Below are 18,741 nucleotides of genomic sequence, written 5' to 3'. Positions count from 1 at the left end.
ATGATGATATGATGATGATATATAGTAAGTTGGTAGTGCAAGGGAACCACCACTTATGGAAAGTAGAAATAGAAAATATTATATAAAAGAAAGAAATATTAATAGAAAGAAATAGAAAGTAGAAATAGAAAATATTATATAAAAGAAAGAAATATTAATAGAAAGAAATAGAAAGTAGAAATAGAAAATATTATATAAAAGAAAGAAATATTAATAGAAAGAAATAGAAAGTAGAAATAGAAAATATTATATAAAAGAAAGAAATATTAATAGAAAGAAATAGAAAGTAGAAATAGAAAATATTATATAAAAGAAAGAAATATTAATAGAAAGAAATAGAAAGTAGAAATAGAAAATATTATATAAAAGAAAGAAATACTAATTAGGCCCACGTGGCAATTTTTGATTGGTTTGGTGGTAGTTGAGGAGCCCAGATGTTCGTCTTTCTAAGTCAAGTAAAAAGATTCGATTCTGACTTCGTAGAGCCGGTGCTGCTGTTGCCTGCGCGTAGAAATATTAATTAGGCCCACGTGGCGATTTTTGATTGGTTAACAGAAAGAAATAGAAAGTAGAAATAGAAAATGTTATATAAAAGAAAGAAATATTAATTAGGCCCACGTGGCGTTTTTTGATTGGTTAATAGAAAGAAATAGGAAGTAGAAATAGAAAATATTATATAAAAGAAAGAAATATTAATTAGGCCCACGTGGCGTTTTTTGATTGGTTAATAGAAAGAAATAGGAAGTAGAAATAGAAAATATTATATAAAAGAAAGAAATATTAATTAGGCCCACGTGGCGATTTTTGATTGGTTAATAGAAAGAAATAGAAAGTAGAAATAGAAAATGTTATATAAAAGAAAGAAATAAAGAAATATTAATTAGGCCCACGTGGCGATTTTTGATTGGCTTGGTGGTAGTCAAGGAACCACCACTTATTAAGTATGAATTAAGTTTTTAAATAGCATAGAGCATAAAAGAAGCTTCTAAACGCTTGTTTATTGGTTAAAACTCATGTCAATTATATTATTCTCTACACCAACTTGTTTAAGGTAATATAAATTATATCCTATGAGTTATGATCATACTTCTATCATTTTTTTTATTTTTACCAACCAACTTTTAGGTGGGGATTGTATTTGAAATTGTAATTGTGTGATACACAAGTGATTCAAATAAGATTAGGACATGTGTCAAGATGGAATATCAGATTACAAATAAGATGTTTTCTTGTAGTTAGCTGATTTGAGTCGTGAGTCTATCGAAAACATATTTTCTACCTTCATATCATAAGATAAGTAAAAACTGTATACACACCTTCCTACTCTTGCACAATTTATAGAATTACACTGAGTAATGCGTGTTGTTGTCTTTAAGTACTTATAAGATATATGTTTATTCAGAGAGAATATAGTTTATGCCATATATATAAATTAAATCCTATGATAATGTTAACGAGCCAAATTTTGGAGGGTATTGCTTTACTAAGATTTTAATTATGCTATTAAAGCGGTTAAAACATTTTATTTTGTAAATATTCAATGAAGTTTTTTCTTTCTTTCATAATAAAGATAGTTTATGCAACATTTGTAGAATGAGTAAAATAAGTAAGTTATCTAAGAAATTTTTTATTATGGCAGAGGTCCAATCAACCAAAGTTGGAAGAGGCTCCACCCATTTTTTTACATGTGGATCGTGGGGTCCAAACTATTAGTTAAGGCTGAAAAATGAAATCAAAAGGAGAGAGAATGTAAAGTTTGAGTGGAAATTACAAGACAATTGTGGGGTCAATTTAATACTATGCTGACAATTTTTTTTGACTGCACATATCTTTTCTATCAACTATATATATATCTCAATAAATATACTATTCTGGACAAGAATAGTTACAACACTCTAAAACCCAATCACTAATTTTTCTAACTTGTTACATGTTGTTGTTACTGTTTTATTTGACACATACTGTTATATTTTCATTTTTATAATTTTATTTGTGTTGAAACTTGAATCTTATAAAATATATAATACATTTATCTTTACAATGTATGGGTGAAGTCGCATAAAGGGGCAAGGCTAGCAAGGTAGGCCTTGAAAATATATTTTCATCTCACTCATATAGTCATATTATTTGTCTACTTTCTTTTTATACACATCTTTACTAAAGAAATTGTAAATAAGTAGAAAAAAAATTACTAATTGCCTTGTAACTCTTCTTAATACACTCTATTTTAATTATCTAAAATAAATAATAATTCCGGTTTTTTTTTTTTAATAATATAAGACGGAGGGACCACAAGTTTGTATAGAACTTTTCTCAATTAATAAATGCTAACATAATATACAATCTCACTAGTCACTACAATAAATAATTTAACTAATGAAATAATTTATATTTTGTGTAAATGAAACGCAACATGATAAAATTAAACCAACAATCATTTAATGAGATTTTTGAGTTTTCAAAACAAATGATATCACTTTCTTTTTTTCCACTCTTTTTTCATATTGTCCTCCATTTCTTCACGCCATTGCTTTAGTAGCAATAAATGGTATTTAATAGGTGATTAGAATTATGCATGTCTTCAATTTGGTATTTGACGTTAATAGTAAATTAGTTTGAAGACAACAAAAAATACACAAATCTTATCTTATCTTGTAATATAGAACTATTTTCAAAAGTAACGCGAGTTTAAAGAAAATGAGTGTAAACAAATTTCAATATAAGAATAATATTTTTAATAGATATTCAATTCAACACGTTAAATAAATGTGGATATAAAATAGAAAATAAAAATATTGATCAACTAATAATATGACTTTTTATTCCTTTGCACTTTTTCCACTTTCAATATAATATTTTAATTTATTTAATTGAACTTGACATGGACCCCACAATTATCTTGCAATTTTCATTCAAGTTTTACATTCTCTCTCCTTTTGGTTTCATTTTTCAGCTTTAACTAATAGTTTGGACCTCACGATCCACATGTCAAAAAATGGGTGGAGCCTCTTTCAACTTTGGTTGGTTGGCTGGGCCACTTCCAAAAAATGACTATTGACTTTTCCTTCAAAGCAAAATTTTCAATGAAAACCCAACCAGTACAACATTGTCTTTGACTCTGACATTTTGGCCATCAAACTATAGTTAGCCACAAAAAGAACATAGTAAGTAAGTGAAGGACATAGTAAGTAAGTGAAGGGAAAATTTTCAAAATGTCAATATTTTGATATTTAATGGGTTTTCTTAGTCATACTTTTAATAATTATCTAAAATGTCAATATTTTAGTTTGTTACGTATTTGATTTATGTATTTTTTATTTGTTTAATTTTCAAGATTACAATTATTTAGAAAGGAGAAAATCAAGGGAGATAATATTTTAAAAAAAAGGAACATATCACTTAAAATTCTCATCGGTTACAATTTCAAAAAAAATCTCTTTTTCATTCGATTGGATAAACTTTCCTTTTTATTATGTTTTCATTATAATTGTATACCAATAATTTTTACATTTTATGTGCTCACTTTACCACTCAAATTAAAATTGATTTTTTTACTTTTATAGTGAAAACTACAAATTGTATTTCAGTGATCAAAATTGTATTACTTGTTTGCCAAATATATTTTTTTTTTATTTGTATTACAAAAATATTACTGATTATATCTCAACATAATCTAATCATTACATATGAATATGATTTATGAAAGGATACAAGATTCTGAAAAAATAAATAGCATACGTGGTGGAAATAATACAATCTGTTGAGGAAGGATATAATATTCTAAAAAAATAAATACAAATTGACTATGAAATAAATAGGGATACAAGATTCTGGAAAACAAATAGCATACATAGTGAAAATAATACAATATGTTGAGGAAGGTAAACATTTTCTCTAGTGTTTTAAAAATTTGATCAGACAGTCTATATCATGATCAGATTAGTGAGATAATTATGTGGCATTAAACTAACGTAAGTACTCCTCGAAAAGTAACTATCCTATTCCTTTTAAATTAAAATACTTATTGGGGTTACTTTTAAATGAAGAGTAGTCAACAAGGAATAGCTCCACTTCTAAGACTTAACAATTAAGTTTTTAAATAACATAGAGCATAAAAGAAGCTTCTAAACGCTTGTTTATTGGTTAAAAATCATGTCAATTATATTATTCTCTACACCAACTTGTTTAAGGTAATATAAATTATATCCTATGAGTTATGATCACACTTCTATCATTTTTATTTTTTTTATCAACCAACTTTTAGGTGGGGATTGGATTTGAAATTGTAATTGTGTGATACACAAGTGATTCAAATAAGATTAGCACATGTGTCAAGACGGAATATCATATTACAATTAAGATGTTTTCTTGTAGTTAGCTGATTTGAGCCGAGAGTCTATCGAAAACATATTTTCTACCTTCATATCATAAGATAAGTAAAAACTATATACACACCTTCCTACTCTTGCACAATTTATAGGATTACACTGAGTAATGCATGTTGTTGTCTTTAAGTACTTATAAGATATATGTTTATTCAGAGAGAATATAGTTTATGACATATATATAAATTAAATCCTATGATAATGTTAACGAGCCAAATTTTGGAGGGTACTGCTTTACTAAGATTTTAATTATGATATTAAAGCGGTTAAAACATTTTATTTTGTAAATATTCAATGAAGTTTTTTCTTTCTTTCATAATAAGATAGTTTATGCAACATTTGTAGAATGAGTAAAATAAGTAAGTTATCTAACACCTATTCTTTATGACTATTGACTTTTCCTTCAAAGCAAAATTTTCAATGAAAACCTATTTTAGCCCAACCAGTACAACATTGTCTTTGACTCTGACATTTTGGCCATCAAACTATAGTTAGCCACAAAAAGAACACAGTAATTAATTAAATGGAAAAAATTTCAAAATGTCAATATTTTGATATTTAATGGGTTTTCTTAGTCACATTTTTAATAATTATCTAAAATGTCAATATTTTAGTTTGTTATGTATTTGATTTATGTATTTTTTATTTGTTTGATTTTCAAGATTACAATTATTTAGAAAGGAGAAAATGAAGGGAGATAATATTTTAAAAAAAGGAACATATCACTTAAAATTCTCATCAGTTACAATTTTAAAAAAATTCTCTTAAAAAAAATCCCTTTTTCATTCGATTGGATAAACTTTCCTTTTTATTATGTTTTCATTATAATTGTATACCAATAATTTTTACATTTTATGTGCTCACTTTACCATTCAAATTAAAATTGATTTTTTTACTTTCATAGTGAAAACTACAAATTGTATTTCAGTGATCAAAATTGTATTACATGTCTGCCAAATATATTTTTCTTTTATTTGTATTACAAAAATATTACTGATTGTATCTCAACAAAATCTAATCATTACATATGAATATGATTTATGAAAGGATACAAGATTTTGAAAAAAATAATAAACATATGAATATGATTTATGAAATGATACAAGATTCTGAAAAAAAATAAAATTTGCATACGTGGTGGAAATAATGCAATCTGTTGAGGAAGGATATAATATTCTAAAAAAATAAATACAAATTGACTATGAAAGAAATAGGGATACAAGATTTTGGAAAACAAATAACATACATAGTGAAAATAATACAATATATTGAGGAAGGATACAATATTCTAAAAAAATAATACAATATGTTGAGGAAGGATACAATATTCTAAAAAATAATAATACAAATTGATTGTTAAAAAATAGGATACATCTATGCTTAAAAATACAAATCCATTTGACATACCTATTTGAATGACTACAAACTAAAAAAGAAATACAATGTTCATAATAAAAATACAAATGATGAGTAAAAGAAAAACAATTGACAAACAAAAATTAATATGAATACTATTCTGTTATGAATACAATTTTGCAACCTTCTTCTCTGACTCTCTCTTTCTTCTTCATCAGCTATGTTCCTTTTTTCCGATTTTTTTCACCAAACCTCTTCTCTGACTCTCTCTTTCTTCTTCGTTTGCTATGTTCCTTTTTTCCGATTTTTCACCAAACTCAAATCTAAATCTGTATTCACTTGTGCATTAGTAACCCTATAAGCAAAATTCAAAATTATTAAATATGAATATATAAAAAAATCAAACAATATATTATGTATGAATGCTAATTTTGATTACTACAAATTACAATCTACTAAATCTCAAATGTGTAAACAATATCACAAAAAAATCGAACAATAGTGTTTAAAATACTAAAAATCCAAAATGCATAAATATTTGATGAGTATGTTAACAATCTCACATAAAAATAAAAATAAAATGACGGAAAATCCGTAATACATACAATCCAAAATTCAACATAATTTGTGATTTTGAAAACAAAATCTCATGAAATCTCGCAAAATAATGATGACTTCGAAAATACCTTTATTCTTGAATTAATTGATAGATCTGAACAAATTGGTATGAACTTGAATAATTAGTTCTTCTTCAACAATGAGGGAGAGAATACTGGTGAAAATTTGATGAAAGAGAAAAAAATGAAAAATCGGGAATGATGGGGATGGTGAAAACTAAAAAGTTGATGAAAGAGAAAAAAAATTGAAAACGTGAAAGATGGAAAGTAAATTTAATGGTATTAAAGCCTAGGAAGAAGTGTAAATGGGTAGTGGATGTATTTCATATTTTTGAGAAATAAAAGGAAAGACAAGTAATAGTATTTGGATACAAATTATTTTCTAAAATATTGACATTTTGACATTTTAAATAATTATTTTAAAGTGTAGATGTTTTTACTAATTAAGTTAGGGATTATGACTAGTTTGCTAATTTCCCCTTAAATAGAAGTATAGAACCTAACACTACCAAGAAATGTCAGAGTCGTGCATATCCAGATTATTTCATCGAGTACCTACTAATAATATATGTTACAACTAATTATGTCCAACAAAGCTTAGATAGATAGATGAGAAGAGATCACCTATCGTTTGTTGTCTCTACTGAAATATGAACCCAATCTCTAAGATTTATATCCATTTCAATGACCATTAAGTCACCTAAAAGAAGAATAATATCGATTTTAAGATTAAGCATATTTATTATCTGAGTTACGGATTTGTCAGAACTCAACAGTTTTGACTCAAATTTTGTATTTGTGTTAATGTATAAATATATCCTGAATCCAAAAGCAAAAAATATCATGATTCAACATAGTTAAACTTGAAAGTTTGAATCCGCCTCTATGAGAATCAAGGTTAGTTCACTAACATCAAAATACAATATTTGCTATGTTCAACACATTGATGGTTCAATCCCTCAAACTTTTTGGGAACCTCAACAATTAATACACCATAGGCTCTTTGAACTGCCACAAGTGATTCAGTATATACAAAAAAAACCAATACAAGTTACAACAATAACAATACATCTCTCAGCTAGTACTATTGCACAAAATGAAACAGATTACTTTACTCTTCATGAATAATTTTATCCCCTTCAACTTCAATTCCTTCATCAAGTTTGGACATATGTTCTTTCTTATAGACGCGGTGGCGCCTCTCTCTAGCGTATATTATCCAGAATGTAAGAGAAAGTAACACTGCAACAGTTACCATCACTAGCCCAACATACACTCTTTTGCTGTATTGCAGCAGACCAGGACAATGTACATTATATATGTCACCAAAAGTTTGCCTAACAAAATCACAATTTTGCAGGTCAACCAGGAATGGACCATATTGATACAATCCATAGCTCATGTTTACAGCAGCAGCCATCTGGCTGTAGAGTGTTGGAGTCAGACGGCCTGGCGTGACACAAACACCACTCGGAGAAACTTGACAAACATAGCTGTTCAAGACCTTTGCAATGCAAAAATTGAGTTTACGTTATATACACTGACGATATAAAGAAATTTTACACATTCAATCTGATAGCGGGTTATACCTGAGTTGCGTTGTTTAAGTCCACTTCAGCAGGACCACAGTTGTGAGAAGTTAAGTCAGGATTAAACAGATTGCAAAGTATTGGCAACACAGGTCCTGATTGATTGTAGTAAAAAGGGGCAAAGTTGGGAGAGAAATTGATGTTAGAGACATTTGTAATAACCTGGTTGACGATATCGACCAGGTTATAAGTCACTTCCTTGCTTTTAGTAAGAGTCTCTTGTGCTGTGGCATAGTCCACACAAGGCAATATGTCATCTAAAGCTGTATGAGCTGTGGGGTTTTGGATCCACTCATCCATTGCTACACAAGTGTCTGCAGTCACACTGAAACGTTAAACAAAGAACGATTAGGGATGTCCAAATGAATGATATCAAAAGGACTCATTAATCAACTACTTGATTGTTCTTAACCTTCTATAACAAAAACCTATTAAACCATCACTGTTTAACATCATGCTGTCCTCCCTGTTAATTTCTGTATAGGGTTCGACACGACAGTATCCCAGGAGACAATATAAGTAATTACAACATGCCTCTTGAGACTGTTGAACAAGAATAAACACACAAACTCTCTATAGAGGACAATATTCGAATATTCGTGTATGTTAATCACTTCTAGGATGAGTCTGTTAGTTTATGTTTACGCAATCAGCAAACTCTGAAAGGTTCTTACGCAGCATTTTAGTTATACTGATACCAAAAGAAGGCATCAGGAAGCACCAGTTAACTCTGTTTCCAGGAGAAGCTGAATGCATAAGACGAAGACTTGCCTAATCTGAGAAGAGGTGTCATGACTAACTCTCAATAGCTTAGTGAAACAGCAAAAATAGTGCAAAACTTGAAAGAGCTTACTTGTGGAGAACAAGAAATATGCCACATAAAATCAATGTCCCAGTGATGAGAATCCATCCAAAAATAACCAAGCTGCACAAATAGAACACGAGATCGTTCTTACAGAATGAAGTACGTGGGAAAGGAGTTAATGGAAAGACACGAGACATAATTATGTCGTGACGCGCAACATTAACTCACATGTAGACAAAGACCTGCATGCCGAACATTGAGAATACTGAAAAGACAAAGTACCAGAGCATATTTATTAGGAAATTACGAAGAACTTGTTACAGAATTCTAAGGTATGCATAATTTAGTTTAATGGTCAAGGAAATCTTACCAAATCCAAGAAATGTCAAAGCAAGCATAGCAACAGATAGAACGATAAGAGCCGTTCTCCTGCATTTATAGAGCCTCAGGATATTTAGTGGTAAGTTAAGTACCCTGAATTTTAAATTATTGAAATGCCATTCCCTTACACTGATTCTATCAGGTGTTCTATGTCATCCTTATTATCAGCTGTTTTAGTGGAAAGGGTACTAGCAGAAGAAGTGATCTTCGTTTGAACGTAATCAATGTCTGTTTGGACATTAGCAGGGATCAAAATTCGATCCACTGCAAGCTGTTTGGCAGCTGCTAGATAAACAGACACATTCATGAGAGTATCAGCTGTGACATTTGCCTGATGCACCACATAATCCATAGTGTTTAGTGTACTGCTGTGGAACTTCTCTTGGCCTGTGTACAATATGACACATCCAATGCTGCATATCGAAAATCAAATTAGAACCAAACTCCAAAAGAGAAAGCACATAAATGAGAAATTAATTCATTTAGCTATCCAAAAGAGAGAAAAAACGCTCTGCATCTTCTGAGGATATTAAGGTTGTGGACAAAGGAAAGTCATCCATTTCGTGAGGATTCCCAACGACTGGTGACACGAGTCGTGGTTGCTGCATATCCATTTCCGCTATGGAGAAACCCATAAGTCTCCTAAACTAGTATTTACCATTGAAATACTACAATAACTAAAGTGAAAAAAGTTAAACCATCAGATCACTTATAGGTACCCATAAAAAGTGGGATTACTAACTTGGAAATAAGGCATGTTAACTGCTACAACAAATTAAAGTACTATGATAGTGTAAATTTTTTTTACGTTGTCAGTTTTTATAAATTAAATCCGTTAAGGAGAAGGGAGAGAGCATACATTGCAGCAATGGTAAAAAGCGCAAGGAATATGAGGGAGAGAGCATAAGCCATCGCAGAGTATCCATAAGGTTCTCTTTTGCAGCAACGGGAGCAGACACAGATGAACAATAAGCAAAGTCCAAAGATCACAAACCAGATCAGCGCGGTGATAAAGAATGGAACGGCTGTATATGCCACAGACTGCACAAGAAACCAAATTATAGCATGAACAACAATCAAAGGAAAACCATGTTTAAGACTGCAAGATTAATTCCAACTTTCCACGTAACACGTTTTAGACCATAAGATTAATGCACATTTTGGTACATTCTACATATATTTAGTTTAAGACTACAACATTCAAAAGTCTTCACTAATTTCTTAAACTTTATGTCAAATCAAAATCAGACAAACAAATTGAAACAAATGAAAATAGTACATTACAAGAAAGGTAAAATCTTGAGTACTTACAGCCCAGTAATGGCGGTCATTGATGTTCCATCCTCCATTATATCTCTTAAAACCATTGAGAGGGTCTTTTCTGTATGTTCTCTCAGCAGCCAATATAAGTGATGAGCTCTGCACTGGAGGCTCAACAATATTGGGACCTTCAGCATATAGCCTTGAAAATACCTCATTTCTTCCCTTCCTAAATTCATCTAAAAATGTCCCATTTAGTTAACAACAACAACATACACAGTGTAATCTCACAAAGTGAGGTTTGAGATAGTATGGTATACACAGACCTTGCCCCTACCTTGGGATAGAGAGAATAGGTTGTTTTCAATAGACACTCGACTCGAGAAAAAAACAGTTCAAAGTAGATCAAAAAAGGAAATAACAGAAATAAAGAATGTGAAATTAGGTCTTAAGGCCTAACTCACCTCCCAAAAACTTAACTAAAAGGGAGGATGATTGTCAAGCTTTATAAGGAGTCCACTCATCTCATTAACCACTAAAGTGAGACTTATCACTTTTTAGCATTTGGTGTGTGGGCAATATTTTTGATTTTGAGGGCCCCAACATTGGGCGAGATGGATTTTGCTATGATACTATGTGAAATTAGATTTTATGCCTAACTCACGCCAAAAACTAACTCAAAGGGAGGAGGATTGCTCAAACTTTATATTGAGTCCACCCATTTCATTCATCACCAACGCTAGATTTTTATCATTCTTTAACAAAGAAATTATAACAAATTACAAAATACTACGGAGAACATGACAAAACATTCTAAACAGAAACTACAACAAAATAATACAATAACGTAAGTATAAAACAGAATCTGAATAACAAGAAACTATAAAAGTAATGCTACGAACCACGCTGTACTAATCAACAAAAAAAGAAAAAAAAAACCTTAAAACATAAGCTGGGAAAAAAAGATGAATAAAAAAAGAAAAAACTTTGAACATGGAAAGTAAAAAAGAAAGTGGTAAGTAAGCTACCTGATAAAGGTGGTGATTGAAAATGAGAGTCTGTCCCTCCATCTCCATGGGTGAAGTTAGAGAAAAAGATGAAAATGGTTAAAAGAGAAAGTAGCATTGGCCATTTACATAACATTGTTATAGTGAATCAATTATTCTTCTTGTTCCTTAATGACTTCCAAAATGTTGGAAAAACAATGAACAAAGGAAAGTAACTCCTTCAATAAAGGTTGTGTACTCTGTACATACTCACTGATGAGAGTTTTAACTGTTCAAAAACATGTTGTAATAAAAGCATATGCGTTTACACTAACACTTCAACAAATGCCTTCACCACCTCGTCTCAAATTATTTGTCATTTTACAAGTTTAAATATAAAATTAATTATTTTATCCTTAATTGCTTTGAAGACTGTAATTACTTCAATATCACACGTAAATAAAGTAAATACTTAGTGAGAAATTATATTATAAGATATAAATAAAGGTAAAATAATCAAAATTACTCCTAGTTAATATATTTTCTTAAGAGTTGTGTAAAAAAGAAACATGACAGATAATTTGAGACGAAGAGTGTACACATGATCCATCCATTCTTAAATCGAGCTCTAATATAAAATAGCATCTTGATATATGAAGGTATTTCCATTTTAATGAGTCTTACTTACTTAACACAGGTTCATATTACTCAAAGGTTGATTATGCATACTTGACATCGGGTGGAAAAAATAAAATTTTCAACATGTTATACCAAGTAATCTGTTTTATTTTATTTTAAGAAATTCTAATTTCACTTAATATAAATGATTACCTATAATTATTTTTTTATTATTTAATAAAATTTACAAAATAAAATAAAATAAAACAGGTTGAAAGCATGCTATGAAGCCTAGTGAACCTGGGGATGCATGTCCAGTACCCAGAATGTAAGGGATACATCCCCCCTCTCCCCCCCCCCCCCCAACACACAATTTTTTTTTTAAGTATATACTCTATTAATGTCTTTAAAAACAAAAAAACTAAAAAAACTTTAGTGTTTGGTTTTTGAAGAGTGAATTGGATAACTTTTTCCATTTTCACTACTAAATTCGACAAAAAAAATAGTCTCAACAAATTAATTTAGGACTACAAATTATTAACTATCAGTACTTTTCTAGGGCAATTTAATTTACAATCAATAATAATAAACTCAATGCATTAATTTAAGTTAAGTTTCATAATCAAAATCTAAGGTCATATTGTAGCCTTTTATTTTTTGGTAGTATAGTTATGTTACACTAAGCAATCAATACGTTAGAGATTTTAATGTTGCAACTGTCATATATAATTAAAGGAGTTTTTGTTGTATGGTTGTATTAAATATTTTGTTTAGTTTCTTTCTTTCTTAAAATTAAGATTTGGCATTTTGTTTTTCTTTCATAATTGAATAACTTTGCACGCTATGCTACTTCAGTGGTGACTAAGATGATTGAGCAAGGTATTTCTCGGATAGGGAGTCCTAGGTTCAATACCATTTGCATGCCTTTTCTAATAGAGTTTATCGCACGAAGCTTGTCTAGTGTAGTTTATATTTTTTTTTATGTAACTATTATACTAGAACAAACCATACGTAAGTACACCAAAAGAATAGCTCAAATTTCTTGGTAGTTAAATATATATATAAAAAGAAAACTTTGCTCACAATTACACATAACATCTTGAGAAATTCCTTGCAAGTTTTTTTTTTTTTTTTAATAAAAACCTTCTTGATTAAAAATTCAAAGAGCTTTTGGTATTCACGGCTCCCAAAAAAAAGCGGGAAAATGTTGGGGGCTCATTCTCCTAGACTAGAAAGATGGGGCAGCTAATTCGGCAACTTTTTGACTTTGGATACTAATGTGGGCCTACTATCATTCCAATTCACCTCAATTAGGGCTAAGTGTACAAATATCTGTTTTAGGTCGTCATTACATTTTGAGATAATTTACGTAAATTTTATAGTGTTTAAAAAAATTATATTATTTTTATATGACTTTCGGATACATAAGCAGACATGTGAATACATAAGGGAGAGGATAGGACAACTGGACATATATGGGAGGAATGTATCAGAGAGGGGAGGGATGTATTCAAAAGGGAGATAAAGATGTATCATAGAGAGGAGAATGATGTATTAGAGAGGAGATTTTTGATTTTTTTTTTAAATGATAGGAAAATTTTGAAATTATGATAAAATAAGATTAGTATTTACTATTTAGGTAATTTTACATTTTTATCTAAAGTTAAATTATTTAAAATAAATTTATTGCTTCACACACAATTTTAGATATTCATATTTGAAGCGTAGCATTGATAAGATTAAATATTAAATATTTTTTATCTGAAGTTTGGTATGATCTTCACCACTTTAGATGGATTCTTCGTCCCTTTTTTTTAATTTGAAAGAGAAGGATCTAACTTATGAAAGACAAATAAAGGAATCAAGAGACTTTATGATAAAAAAGGAAATATGGTGTAGTTGGTGTATCACTGAATCAATGGGACAATCTGTAGAAAGGGATAACCCATCAAATTCACGTTAGAAATCGCTAACATAAACGCAAATGAAATCTTGAATTGCATGGAGAAAAAAAAACGAACCACTTCTAATATTGTTAAAGCTGAGGTATTTAAAAAATAACACTTTCTCCTTTTTAACTGTAGTTAGGACATGTCTTTTTATGTCTAAAAAGGCACAAATTTTTTGCCTTCAATTACCTCACTAGCCTTTCTTCAAATGTTACCTCTTAAATTCAGACCATTTTTTTAATTAATAGGACAAATCTTGAATTTGAAAATCAATAACCGTGGCGGCAAAAAAGAAGAAACTTTAAATTTTAGTCCAAAAAAAAAATTTAAAAATTAGGTGAGAAAAATATATTAAATAAGGCATATTAATCCAAAGAAGACTAGAGTAATTCTAAGTACGCAAGGGAAGAAAAGGTGACTGGGTCAGCGGAAAAGGGTGTCGGCAGTGATCAATAAATGGATGTAACGATGATCGATGGTGATAATTGTTAAACGATAAATGATAACTAATATCGTTTGATAACGGTAATGATAATTGTGGATGATAATGATAGTTGATAATGGTAGATAGCAGTTTGGTATAAGGAAATTTTGAACAAAACATTTCAATAAAACCAATACTTTGTTATTAATAAATTATCTATGAGTTGTAAAATAAAAATAAAAACAAGTATACTTAACGGATAAGATCTTAGTAATAACATTCAGGCCTACAAAACCTGTACAATGATTGAAATCTGGTGATTTAAGATCAAGACCTTATTAATTGCAAATAAATGAAGCTTATGTTAATCTTATTTTTAGGGGGTTAATACCTTAGATGGTCACTCAATTATCCAGTCTTTCCTCAGAAAGTCACTCACATGGTGACTTTTTAGTGAAAATTAAAAGTTGAGTGACTTTCTGAGGCAAAAGTGGATAGTTGAGTGACCATCTGAGGTATTAACCCTATTTTTAGGTAACCGGTAAATTTCCACTATTCTATCGAAATACTACTAGAGTTTAAACTATGTGCACGAGAAGTGTATACAGTTTTTTATACATCAAATGAAATTGACCTACCAATTTTATTTTATTTTTTAATTAATCCTGATATATTTAACCTTGAAAAAAACCAAAACTTGCTACTAATTCTACATGTTCCCACTTTTTTCTAACATTGATAATAAGCAGTCCTGATATCGGGCTCCAAATCTATCTGACTCGTAAGAAGTTGCTGCATTTTCATTAGTCATTGTATTAGGCAATTGCTATGAAGCTGTAATACCGCTTTAATTAGTTGTTAACTTGATGGTATGTCATTGGTCAGTTTTCTATAATCAATTGTATATTATATTAGAAGTCCAACAACTATATTTAATGTACAACTTGTAGAATACTACTTGCATTACTTTGAAATTTCAGAAGTTCATTTTCATATGTACATCCAATGGTGTGTTCATATTTGACACATTCAAAGTAAACTTCCATATATATACTCTCTAAAATTTCATCCTAATACACTACTAATTAGCCACATATTGGCAAAAAATGTTAGTTACGAGCTATTCAACGATTGATTATTGACGAAGTTCATAGCTAATTCCTGTTTTTTTCAAGTAGCGATACCTCCACCACCACCTCTAATCCACCCAAAATACCAGAAGAAGTTGTGTCCAAAAACAAAAAAGATGTATAAAGTTGCAAAAGCATCAGAGTACTTGGTGGTAACAGGGCTAGGGATCAATGATATAAATATAACAAAGAAAGCATGGATACTTCCAGGACAATCATGGACAAAATTTGATGTTTCACCTGTGAATTACACATTTGAAGTCCAAGCTATGAGTGCTGAAAAGCTCCCTTTTGTTCTTCCAGCTGTTTTCACAGTTGGTCCTAGACTTGATGATGAAGCCAGCCTCTTGAAGTATGCAAAACTTATCTCTCCACATGACAAATACTCAAACCATGTCAATGATCTTGTTCAAGGTATGCCCCCACCCCTCTTTTTTGTGTTAAATAACGGTGGTGACTGAAGCAACTTACGTACAACTCGACTATTTTACAGGGTGCTTATGTACTGATATCCCACTAATATTGGTACAAAGTAACTTTTCCTGCCAAGATTAGATAGATGGAAAAAATTCACTTACATAATATTGTTTTTTCGCTCTATTGGGAATTGAACCATAATCCCTCCATGATTTTGTAGTATTCCTCATTTTACCCTCCATAATACTTTGTGGTCATTTATACCCTTAACATTAAGCAAATTATCGTATATTTTCCCGATCTCTAACATGAAGTATAATAATGGAGAATAAATATGAGACGATTTGTCAACAACTATTTTCTTGGTGGGATTTTGGGAAGGGGATATAATGGGGTTTGAACCCCTATCATTAGGGTGAGGATGTAGGCAGTTCTCCAACTAAGCTATACCCCGCTTGTTAAAGTATTTTACATAGTAGATGGAAAAATTTGTCCATGTACCCCCTTTTGGCAATGGCGATAATAAGGGTAGTTTGGGCACATATCTATTATTTCAATGTGTACCTGCTATCTCCTATCAGTATAGGTACCAAGTAATTCTATCTACCAAGACATAGGTGGTACTTAGCATTTCTTTTGTTGTTGATATTTCAACACTGATCATGGTTTTCACTCCACTTCATTAACTGCTAAACCAGGTGCTATATTAATTTGGTTATCCCCCTTTTTCAAGGTATCATTGAAGGAGAAACTAGAGTTCTTGCTGCATCAATGACAATGGAAGATATATTCAAAGGAACCAAACAGTTCAAACAAGAAGTATTCCAGAAAGTCCAACTCGAACTAAACCAATTCGGGCTCTTAATCTACAATGCCAACGTCAAGCAACTCGTTGATGTTCCAGGACATGAGTACTTCTCTTACTTGGGTCAAAAGACTCAAATGGAAGCTGCAAACCAAGCTAAAATAGACGTGGCGGAAGCCAGAATGAAAGGGGAGATTGGGTCAAAGCTAAGATCAGGGCAAACGCTACAGAACGCAGCTAAGATCGATGCAGAAACAAGGATTATATCAACACAAAGGGAAGGAGAAGGGAAGAAAGAGGAGATAAAAGTGAGGACAGAAGTGAAGGTGTTTGAAAACCAGAGAGAAGCAGAAGTTGCTGAAGCAAATGCAGTGTTGGCAAAGAAGAAAGCAGGGTGGGCTAAAGAAGCACAAGTGGCAGAGGTGGAGGCAGAGAAAGCAGTGGCATTGAGAGATGCTGAGTTGCAAAAGGAAGTAGAGAGGATGAATGCTTTAGCCATGACAGAGAAACTTAAGGCTGAGTTTTTGAGCAAAGCTAGTGTTGAGTATGAAACTAAGGTTAGACTCATGACTCCTTTGACAACATAAAATAATTAACCTCTACTTAAATTGGCAATGCTTCGTGACAAAGTTTGAATAGACAGAGTTTAAGAAAAATATGGAGACTTTTGAAAGTGATCATAAACATACCATAACGTTAGTGTGATTATAAGACTTTTGTAACTTAAAGAGTCTGAAAGTTTCTCATTAAGGGAAAAATGTGATGCTTAAAGTTTAATAAGTTGTCATTCTTTTTTGAAACGGACTAAAAAGAAAAAGTTACCCCATAAATTGGAATGGAGGAAGTAGCATCTTTAATTATAAGAGAATCAACAATAATTCACACTATCTGTGTAGTTTAACATGAAAGTAGATTGGATACAATTATTATTAGGTTACTTTTTACATAAAGCTTAAAACTTACAAAAAAATGGTAAACTTTGAAGTTTCTAATGCCTCATTGGTCTAAAAGGTGCAAGAAGCAAATTGGGAGCTCTACAAGAAACAAAAAGAAGCAGAAGCATTTCTCTACGAAAAGGAGAAAGAAGCAGAGGCACAGAAAGCAACTGCAGAGGCTGATTTCTACAGACGTAAACAGATCATTGATGGAGATTTATATGCAAAGATGAAGGAAGCAGAAGGACTTAAAGCTCTAGCAGAAGCTCAAGGCACATACTTGCGCACTCTCTTAGAATCTTTGGGCGGAAACTATGGTGCTCTAAGGGATTACTTAATGATCAGTGGTGGGATGTTTCAAGAACTTGCCAAGATTAACGGTGAAGCTATTCGAGGCCTACAACCCAAAATCAGCATTTGGACAAATGGAGGATCTGAGTCAAATGCAGAAGGTGGTGGAAGTGCCCTAAGAGAAGTTGCTGGTATCTACAAAACATTGCCACCATTGTTTAAGACTGTTCATGAACAGACTGGAATGATGCCACCTACATGGATGGGCACCTTGACAAATGACTCTAGTCAATGATTCTTGTTCTCCTCAAGAAATAATGCAATGATCAAAATGTCACACTTGTTAAAATAAGAACACCAAGGGATTGGTCCATTTGATAAATGTTCAGTCAGGTCAAGAGTTTGTTTCAATCGTTGAACTTAATAAAGTTCAAGGGCTGCGGTTTGTTTACATGTTGGGATTTTGAAATTAGGCATCTTTGAACCAGCTTTTTCGATCAAATTATTTACTAGTTGAGCTCAGCAACATCAAATGACTACCTATATCTGAGAGCACCAGCATTGAGAACCTTTAATCAAATGAGAAAAACCAGAGGAACATTAACAAAGACCTGGCAAACCAAAATCAGAAAATAAATAAAAGAACTCAAGACGTCTAAAAATAAATAAATTAAAGGAGATTCGAAGCAAAAGAAAGAGGTAATGTGTGTGCTGCAATAGAAGACAGTATGTCTGCAACTCTAGATAAAACCACAAAATAAAAGAAAGTTTAAGTAGATGGAGAAATAAGTGG

General features: G+C 31.1%; 2 protein-coding genes across 2 annotated transcripts; one reads left to right on the top strand and one right to left on the bottom strand.

Annotated features, from left to right (window-relative positions):
• Positions 1 to 7,245: 7,245 nt before the first annotated feature.
• On the bottom strand, positions 7,246 to 11,696 carry LOC102580528 (uncharacterized). Its single transcript, XM_006353605.2, has 9 exons — positions 11,422 to 11,696; positions 10,445 to 10,632; positions 9,993 to 10,174; positions 9,262 to 9,546; positions 9,123 to 9,181; positions 8,981 to 9,017; positions 8,801 to 8,872; positions 7,948 to 8,272; positions 7,246 to 7,862 (listed from the first exon to the last, which is right to left on the bottom strand). Exons 1-9 carry the CDS (start codon positions 11,534 to 11,536, stop codon positions 7,470 to 7,472), a joined length of 1,656 nt encoding a protein of 551 aa, XP_006353667.1. The 5' UTR covers positions 11,537 to 11,696; the 3' UTR covers positions 7,246 to 7,469.
• Positions 11,697 to 15,352: 3,656 nt separating this feature from the next.
• LOC102580202 (flotillin-like protein 4) lies at positions 15,353 to 18,399 on the top strand. Its single transcript, XM_006353604.2, has 3 exons — positions 15,353 to 15,914; positions 16,651 to 17,279; positions 17,734 to 18,399. The coding sequence occupies exons 1-3, from the start codon at positions 15,617 to 15,619 to the stop codon at positions 18,241 to 18,243; spliced, it is 1,437 nt and encodes a 478-aa protein (XP_006353666.1). The 5' UTR covers positions 15,353 to 15,616; the 3' UTR covers positions 18,244 to 18,399.
• Positions 18,400 to 18,741: the final 342 nt, after the last annotated feature.

The sequence above is a fragment of the Solanum tuberosum genome, unplaced genomic scaffold (genome assembly GCF_000226075.1).
Source record: "Solanum tuberosum cultivar DM 1-3 516 R44 unplaced genomic scaffold, SolTub_3.0 scf00158, whole genome shotgun sequence".
NCBI lineage: Eukaryota > Viridiplantae > Streptophyta > Magnoliopsida > Solanales > Solanaceae > Solanum > Solanum tuberosum.
This window is presented reverse-complemented; position numbering and strand designations above follow the sequence as displayed.

Coding starts and splice junctions, on each gene's coding strand:
- LOC102580528 (XM_006353605.2), bottom strand. CDS start 11,536: ATGTTATGTAAATGGCCAATGCTACTTTCTCTTTTAACCATTTTCATC. Junction 10,175..10,444: donor ATGACCGCCATTACTGGGCT/GTAAGTACTCAA, acceptor TTTCTTGTGCAG/TCTGTGGCATATACAGCCGT. Junction 9,547..9,992: donor CTTTTTACCATTGCTGCAAT/GTATGCTCTCTC, acceptor TTCGATATGCAG/CATTGGATGTGTCATATTGT.
- LOC102580202 (XM_006353604.2), top strand. CDS start 15,617: ATGTATAAAGTTGCAAAAGCATCAGAGTACTTGGTGGTAACAGGGCTA. Junction 15,915..16,650: donor TGTCAATGATCTTGTTCAAG/GTATGCCCCCAC, acceptor CCCTTTTTCAAG/GTATCATTGAAGGAGAAACT. Junction 17,280..17,733: donor GTGTTGAGTATGAAACTAAG/GTTAGACTCATG, acceptor TTGGTCTAAAAG/GTGCAAGAAGCAAATTGGGA.